This window comes from Vicia villosa, linkage group LG1 (assembly GCF_029867415.1).
Source record: "Vicia villosa cultivar HV-30 ecotype Madison, WI linkage group LG1, Vvil1.0, whole genome shotgun sequence".
Lineage (NCBI taxonomy): Eukaryota > Viridiplantae > Streptophyta > Magnoliopsida > Fabales > Fabaceae > Vicia > Vicia villosa.
The window spans coordinates 100901097-100910196 of NC_081180.1; the positions used below are offsets into that span (position 1 = coordinate 100901097).

At 33.7% G+C, this 9100-nt stretch overlaps 1 protein-coding gene across 1 annotated transcript; it reads right to left on the reverse strand.

The window, feature by feature from the left end:
- Positions 1-2284: 2284 nt before the first annotated feature.
- On the reverse strand, positions 2285-4416 carry LOC131613520 (protein IQ-DOMAIN 3-like). Its single transcript, XM_058885183.1, has 6 exons — positions 4278-4416; positions 4051-4128; positions 3633-3959; positions 3331-3558; positions 3136-3255; positions 2285-3062 (listed from the first exon to the last, which is right to left on the reverse strand). The coding sequence occupies exons 2-6, from the start codon at positions 4117-4119 to the stop codon at positions 2418-2420; spliced, it is 1389 nt and encodes a 462-aa protein (XP_058741166.1). The 5' UTR covers positions 4120-4128; positions 4278-4416; the 3' UTR covers positions 2285-2417.
- Positions 4417-9100: the final 4684 nt, after the last annotated feature.

The window sequence follows — 9100 nt, forward strand, 5'->3', positions numbered from 1 at the left end:
CAACCTTCAGAACTTTAAGGCGGCCAAGACCACTTGCAGATGAGCTGAAATTTTTTTATGGAAAAGTTTGTAGGGGCATTAAGCGAGGTTCTAAGCTCGCTTAGCAAGAATAGCAGGTCAGACCATTATAAGTAAAGGTCCAGGCTATTCAATTGAATATATCTAATAAATATTTGAGAGATATTGAAAGAACTTGGTGAAATTAGCTTAGTAGGGAGTGAGAAACACAATAGAAGAGGAAAAGAGAGGAAGATCGGTGGCTCAAGCGTTGTCAGAGGATTCGACAACATAAGTTTTTCAATATCTTTCTTTAGGAATTAGTTCTAAAGCTATTATGAGTTAGCATAGCTAATATTCTCTTTTGTTGAAGTTAGATGTAGTTGTCATAATACTCATGTCTTGATTCCGATCATGGTGTTCTTTTATATTGATGAATTCTTTGTTCTTAATGATTATTTTGGATTAACTACCTAAAACATGTTTTCATGGTATGACTCGATATTCGAAAGGTAATAGTCATTACTAGACCCAAGTTTTTCATCTATTTAATATGCTAAAGTCTAAACATAGATTTAGGTTCAATACCCATATTAATTGTTGAAACTTAATGTTGTCGTATTGGTTAATAGGCTGATAGATTATCTATTAGGTAATACAACTGATATCACATCGTTGATTTAGAAATAAGTTGTGATGAGAGCTTTTAGCTGAATTATTAATAGCTAGTTAGAATTGCATATTACAGATCAAGGATGCTACACGAGAATAACTCAATAAAATTTATCCCCAACAAATTTTCTCAACTATTAAACACCAAAGTTTATTTTACTTTCGACTATTTTACTTTCTATATTCACAAACAAATCAAACGCCTGAGAAACTATTAAACGGTATTTAAAACACGGTCACTCCCCTGAAGACGATAAAAATTTCAGTTTCTATCTGTACTTACAACAATGATAACCATAAAAAAGACTAACTAGCTTGGCCAAATCACTTCATAAAAGAAATTACTCTATCTAGTTCATAATTCACATGTTACACTTGTGGAAAATCATGTCATATAGAACTCAAGTATTGGAACATGCCATATGAAAGCACTTGCAAACTGTTAATAAAGAAGTAAGTTGGTTGAGATGTTTGTTAGCAAAAAAACCCAATATAAAAAATCGATACTAGCCGTGTTGATCCACTTCAATAGTATCAAGGCTATTGCAAAAACTGAGAAGTGAGAACCATTACTATAATGGTAAGAGACGACAAATGCATTGTAAGAACGAATTTGTTAAAGAGTTTCTCTCTAAAAGAGTTGTTAGACTAGATCATGTTCGCACTAGTGAAAATCTATCCAACCATTTAACAAAAGGATTAGCATTTAACATAGCCTTAGAATAATGTAAATAATTTGAATAACATTTACTACTAAAATGTCTTCGTTCTTTTATGGATTTTTTCAAGGGTCATTCTTTTGTGAATAACATATGAAAAATGTTTATTTCCTCCCCTAAGCACACAAAAAAGAGACACATGCAAAAGAAGATGCAACAAATAAGCGATTTATGCTAATAAGAAAAATTGTGAAGATTAAAACAAAAGTTATTCTAGTTGTCTTTCTCTCTAGTCTTGTATTTATCTTTCTCAAATACTATCCAAAGTAACAATGCCATTGGAACCTCCCGGATCAAGAAAAACTACTCTGCTGCAGGCACTTGCTGGCAAACTAGACAGAGATTTAAGGGTTGGTTTCTCATACTCTTTCTCATCCATTTGAATTTTCTATCCCAGAAAAACAATTATATAATAATATTTTACCCATCATTTTATGATTTATATATTTAAATGATGCAATTGAGCATGAATATGATTTATGACATTATATACGTTGCATGATCAAAATTTTAATTTCAATAGATATCAGCAAGAGTCACTTACTATAGTCATGAGTTATCAGAATTTGTTTCTCAAAGAATATGTGCATATATCAGTCAACATAATATTTATAGAGAATAGTCAATTTCAAGACATTATTACAAGCGGTATTCGTATCATATTTGAAAGTGTAATTCTAGAATGGTTTCATCAATGCAATAGGATACCATAGCCTGAACAATGGTCTAAGAGACAGTTTACATTAATAAATACAAACATAAATAACATAACATAACAATCAAGTACAATAGTTTTAAGCAAAAAAATAAAAAACAGTATCACGAAACTAGTATAGAATATCCAAAACCAGACCTGTTAATTACATAACATCACAAATACAATTGTATGAATAAAATGGTATCAACAATATTGCTTATATATATATATGAAGAATGAGTTGATATAGTTATGGACATTTCATTGATTCTTATTCATCCATATATAGTATTCTATTCTATGGAACTTAAATTATGCATCCATGTTGATATCTACCTGTTCCCTCCATTTCTCACTTTCACTTTCCCTTCAGGAATAGTAGCCACACCATTCTTATTAGAATTCATTCCAATTTTACTTGGAACAGAATGCCTTCTTGTACCAGAACCAGAAGCTAGGGAAGAAAGCTGCTTCTTTGCAGAAGTACTTTGCACTTTGTTTTTAGCCATTGTAAACTTTCCAGGTGTGTTTACAAGGCTTTCGTCTTCTTTCTCCGGAGATACCGAAATGCTATGTCTTCGCTTGCTTTCTGAGGTCTTGTTGAACATGGACTTTGAATCACCATCACCACCCCAAGAGCCAGTTGATGAGGTTTTTGCTCTTCCTTTAATAGGTGTTGAAGGTATGTTCCTTGAAGCTAGATTTTGAGGAATTGGTTTTTGGCTTGTAGGAGAGGTTTTATTATCCTGATTTTGATTTTGATCTCTTAGAGCATACAATTTAGAGATTTCTCCAACTGACATAGTGTGACTCGCAGCACCTTTTGCTGATTTATGATTATTTTCATCCTTTGTGTTTTGTCCTTCCCAGGGCCTTGAGTCCATCCATCTGTCAAGCCAGTTCCATCCCCAATGAGGATTGGTTGGATCCATAATAGTCGCGTCCGCCGATTCTTTTGAAGTGTTCCTCCATGTTTGCTGTTATAGAAAGTTATAGGTTATGATCACAAATAAATCACAAAAAACTATATAGAAAAATGTATATAAGTACTTGATGTGTTGATGCATAGGCCAAAGCCTTTTCTCTTCTCATAGCCGCGATTTGTCTATGCAACAATTTCGCTTGAATTTGCTCCTTCGATTTCTTACTATAATCCCATTCTTCAATAGGCTGCAAATTTATTTTCCACATTAGTAAAAAAAATTAAAAAATATTATCAATTAAGCATAATCATAAAGTACTTACCGCAGCTTGTAACTTGTCAAGCTCCTTTTCGCGTTTCTGTTGCAACTGGCGTTGGAAAGATTGATTCTCTTCCGACATTCTAACCTTCCTCGCGCTAACTTGAGACTGCAACCGCGAAAGTGTTTGCATACATTGCAATGTAGTAGCCGCCTGTCGTTGAACAGATTGCCCTTTCATCAATGCTTTCAACCTCGCCAAGCCTCTCAATCCGCGCAAAATCCTCCTCGCCTAAGAAAGTATATCTATCGATTAGAAGATAAGTAAAATATAAAAAAACGCAGCGAATGATAGAATTTTCATACCAAATATCCGCGAAAGGCGGATTGAATTTTCATGGCGGATATTTCTTGAGCTGTTTTTCCAACATAACAAGGAGGGGTACTAGCGCGACGAGTGGCCTGAGCAGCAGCCACGGCCGCGCCTGTAGCAACGGCCGTGGCTAAAACTAAGGATAATGCTTGTTTGTTGTGTTCATCTTCTGCCGCGGTGTTTTTCGGTTTAACAGCATGTTTTCTTCTAGGAAGAGATGGAACAGAAACAACTTCTCTAGATTCCAATTCAGGATCCACATAATGTTCATGATGATGTCCAAAACATGTTAACTTTGACTTATGGTGATGATGAGGTTTCTGTTTAAAGAAAAATAAATAAAAATTCAAATCAATTGAATAAATAATCTTTTATAATACAATAATTAATAATGTTAGAGAAAATTAAAACCTGATCTTTCTTGGAATCAGATATGAAGATTTTCTTAACAGAAGAAAACCAATTCCCTTTCCTCCCCATGTTCAATTCCTTTATGATGATTATGAAAATAAAAATAGAATTAAATCAATAACAAGGGAAATTAAATTGATTCAATAGAAAACAACAAGACATGAAAACATGAATTAATTATTAATAATAAAAAAATTGAAGTTTTTTTTTTTTTGCATTGGTAAGACCTTTGCATGAGAATTGGAGCAAATGAAGGTAAGGTGCCTTTGTGAGAAGAGAAGGAAGGGAGAAAAGGAGGGAAGGAAAAAATTGTTGAAACAGAAAACTATTGTTACAGTAAGGATTGGGTGGCAGAATAAGGATTGTTTGTATTAACTCCTAATTTTAACGTTAATTAATTGAGTAACAAAAAACAAATCTAACAAAATAACAACCTTCTTCCCTGTCTTTTTTTTTTCTTTCAGTTTTACATTCATGGTATTTAATTTAGGTTTTTTATTAAAATGAATATAAAGAAAAAAAATCAATTGACATTGTTTATACTTATTGTCTTTTTTTTTAATACTTTTTTTGGCTACAATTTATTCCTATTTTTTATTTTTTATTTATATAAATATGAAAAAACATCATTGGTAGAATAGCCTGTTTAACTACAATTATACAAATTATGATGGTATGAACTAAATAAAATTTGGTCATATATATCAAATTTGTTAAAATATTTGAGATGAAGTTGACTCCTATATTTCAAGAAGAATTGTAACAAACCCAAATAAAATGGAAGAGTTGGGTCAGACGATAGATATCTAAGGTAAAAGATTAGGGTAATAAGTTGTTAACATAAGTTTCTCTTTTATTAGGAAATGATATAGAAATATTTGTTTGGAATCTTTGGATGGTAAAAGTATATCTCTGAGAGAATTTTATCCAAGAATTGTGGTTAAGAGGAAAGTAAAAAAGAAGAAGTCATATGATAACTTTGTAGATCAAGCAGTGATATTTAAAAAGTGAAAAAACAAAAAAATTTACAACATAAAATCTGAGGGAGGTTTCAGGACGGCATAAAATCTTTGGGATAAGATGTGACAAGGGATTAGAAAAGTAACAAAAAAAGTCATTAGAAAACTCAAAAGGTTTTGGACCTTGTGATAAAGAACTTAAATGAAAGTGTTCAGAGTAAAATTTTAGTAAAAAATGCTTTAAAAATTAGTCTAGGTGTTATAATGCCGAAACTTAGAACAAATATATTAAAAAAATGAGAAAGAAACGAATAAGGCGGTGATTGGAAGCAAGAACTTAAGTTTTTGACGGGTTATATCAATCCTTAGGAATTAAAGAGGTAGAAAAATATATATAGGCTTATTAAGGGAAGATAAAGAAATACAAAAGATTTGGATGAAGTAAAATATTTCCACAATTTATTTAATTAATTATATAAGATCTTACCATACTCTAACATGCTAGACAATAAAGAAGAGGATCGAAATTATAACTACTATCGTCAAATTTAAAAATTGAGATAAAAGAAGTGTTGAAAAGAATGAGCAATATCAAGGAGGTTAGGTCATACAACATGTTGGACATGTGACTCCACATACAAGGGGTGAATTGTGTGTTTTAGAAAAAACTTAAGTTTGAAAAAAAATTAGATCAAAATCAAAGTTTGAAAATATTTTTAGAAAAGTTTTAAAGTCAAACAGCGGAAATATAAATTGCAAAAGTTAAAGTGCGAAAATAAAGAGTCAAGGGAAAAGAAAAGAACACCAGGAGTTATATAGGTTCAGTAAAAAACGACTTAGTCATGTCCCCAAATTTGATCTCAAGAGTCTCCAATAAACTTAAGAGCTTGAATTAGAAACATGATTCCTTAATATCAACATTGTGTCCCTATTGTTTTATGTATAGTCAATAGCATTTATGTTCTAATTATAGGCTAGAATATTATGTTTCCATATTCGGTGTATAGCCATCAATACTAGCTTAATCGTAGAATCATGCTCTCCCTTCTTATATATATATATATGTATGTTACTGATCAATAGAATCATCACAAGTTTATACATATTATAATTCTTCATTTGGTATCTAGGCAACATTGCCAAAAGGCTCGTGATCCAATCAAAAACCATGGCGTCCGCTACAAATACAGACAACAAAAATGATCTTCCATCAACTATCTCTGTCAAGTTGGATAGAGCCAATTTTCCCTTGTGGTAGTCCTTAGTCTTGCCCATCATCATAGGCTGCAGACTTGAAGGATACATGTTAGGGACAAAGGAGTGTCCAGAGCAATATATCACAAATTCAGATTCTAGCAAGAAGTTGAATCCTTTGTTTGAAGATTGGCAAGCTTATGACCAACAATTTCTAGGTTGGTTAAAGAATTCCATGACTGCAGATATTGCAACATAGTTTTTGCACTGTGAAAATTCAAAGCAACTTTGGGAGGAAACTCAAAGTCTAGTTGGAGCACATATAAGGTCTAGAATCACCTACCATAAGTCATAATTTCACAGTACCATGAAAGGTGAAATGAAAATGTATGATTATCTGTCCAAGATGAAAAATCTTGCTGATAAACTCAAGCTGGCAGGAAATCTAATTCTCAACGCAGATCTAATCATTCAAACCCTGAATGGATTGGATTTTGAGTACAATCCTGTAATGGTAAAATTCCCTGATCAAATCAATCTCAGTTGGATTGATTTACAATCTCAATTTTTTTAGTTTTGAGAGTAAAAATGAGTAGCTCAATTCCTTTAACAGCCTAAGTCTCAATGCCTTAGCAAATGTTGCAAACAAGACTGATTGCAAAGGAAATTGGAGAAACAATAGACTTGGCTTCCATGGCTCAAATTGAAACTGGAGAGGCTCCAACTCGAGAGTTTGGAGAGGAGGCATGTTCTCTAAATCTACTTATCAACATATTTTCTTTGATTCCTAGAACTCTAACGTAGGTCGGTCATGGTTTTTCGTGGACGTAGCTCCCTCATTCTTGGGGACGGCCAACATTTTAGCGATCTTCCTCTTCAAGGTCCCCTCTAATGATGGCGGTGATATATAGGTGCTTTCCTTGGTGAAGCTTCCTTGCTCTCGCCACTGGTCTCTCAGAAGGCCATTTTCGAAGATCTGTGACTTAATGTCTTCTTCAGCACCCTCAACTTCAATTAAAAATTGCATAAATCAGTCGATGTAAGACCGCAAAATTTCCTTCTTCCCTTAAGATAATTCCTCTCAAAGTGGCTTTGGTTAACCATCGTTGTTTTTGGGTATTAAAGTGCATAGAGAATCATTAAACCATAGTATGGTCGTTATAACCAGGATTAGGGTAAACAACTTGCATTTGGACTTTTCGTCAGCATTGAAGTAGTTTAGCCGATCATTGACGAGCTCATGTGCACGTATGTTTCCATCATACTCACCTAATGTGGGCGGCTTCTCTATGGGTTTTAGTATTTTTCTTCTCAAAATCCGAGTGCACGATGCTTCTATTGAATCTTCACTGGCTGGCTTTCTGCTCAATACGAGGGAGGAGTGTGGCTGCCCCGATCTCCCTTTAGGATATAGGGAGAACTTTGATGTTGTCGACTCCTAAGCTTCCAGCGCAGTGAAAAGGGGTCTGATCTACAAGGTTAGTACTCCAACACTCACGTCAGTATGTAAGGAAAATGAGTAAATTGAAATTAAATTTGAAAATTGTTTCTTGAATTTGGCCAGAGAATAAAAAACTTGCTATTTGTTATGATAAATTACGTAGAGTCGTTGGATGTGAATGCAGTTAAGATCTTTTGTGATCATCAGGAGGAGAGTCCCAGTGTGTTGAGAAGATTCTTAAAACATAGCAATTCCTTGGAAGGTTGCTATGGTCAGCCGGAAAAATTTGCTTACCATATATTTATTGATATTTGATAAATCAACTATCAATATTAAGTGTCATTAAATTAAAAGAATGGTATATTAGTAATATAAATACTAATTAATTAAAAAATATTGACTTTTGTTTGAAGATGAGATAACTGGTTAGCTAGTATAGAGGATTTGAAGGTTTACAAGGCTCTCAAGTCAAAGGAACAACCTTCTTCAAGTGGAGGAAACCATTTGGAGACAGAAAAGTAAAGCAGTTTGGCTTAAGCAAGGAGACTGCAACACCAAGTTTTTCATAGAAAAGCTTGTCAAAGAAGGAAAATTAATTCCATCAAGAAACTCAAAGAAGATAATGGATGTTGGTGGTATGGTAATCTCCATTATGAAAGACTATTGGTATATTACTTTTCTGATATCTTTGCTACTTTGGCTCCTCTTAATATTCAGGAAGTGTGTGAGGTTGTTCAAGGAAAATTAAATCTGAGTCATGTTAACCAGTATGTTGTGAATTTATTGACTCTTGAGGTTAAATAAGCTATCTTTCAAATGCATCCTCTTAAGGATCCAACTTCCAAGCCACGATGGTCTCCCAGCCTTATTTTTCAGAAGTATTGGCATATTGAAGGGACTGAAGTGTGCAATTTGGCATTGGATATTCTCAACAATAGTAAAGACTAAAGACACATGCCCAATCAAAAAAAAAACATTCATAGCCCTTATTCCTAAATGTAAAAAATCCAGCTTCTCCCAAATATTTTTGCCCTATCAGTCTATGCAATGTTGTCATGAAAGCAGTTAGGATTTAGGAAGACCATAGCCAATCGTCTCAAACTTTTCCTCCATGAGGCGTTAAAGGTAGGTTGATCACGGATAACGCTCTCATTGCTATGGAGTATTTCCATTGGAATGAGAAGAAAAAGAAAGGGAAAAGGGTGTCATGGCGCTTAAACTCGATATGTAGAAGGCTTATGACATATTAGAGTGGGATTTCATCATTGTGGTTCTTTCGTCAATGGGATTTCCGGAGTCTTTGATTTCTTTGATTTTTCGGTGTATTTCTACGGTGTCCTGTCAAATCCTTGTGAATGGACAACCTAGCATAAGCTTCATCCCAGAGAGGGGCCTTCGTCAAAGAGAATCCCTCTCCCCATATTTGTTCATACTGCATGCTGATGTTTTTTTAGGT

Excerpts from the sequence above, each read along its gene's own strand:
- LOC131613520 (XM_058885183.1), bottom strand. The coding sequence starts at position 4,119 with ATGGGGAGGAAAGGGAATTGGTTTTCTTCTGTTAAGAAAATCTTCATA. Across the intron at positions 3,960-4,050 it reads CTGATTCCAAGAAAGATCAG|AAACCTCATCATCACCATAA; the intron begins GTTTTAATTTTC and ends TTCTTTAAACAG. Across the intron at positions 3,063-3,135 it reads CCTATGCATCAACACATCAA|CAAACATGGAGGAACACTTC; the intron begins GTACTTATATAC and ends TTTCTATAACAG.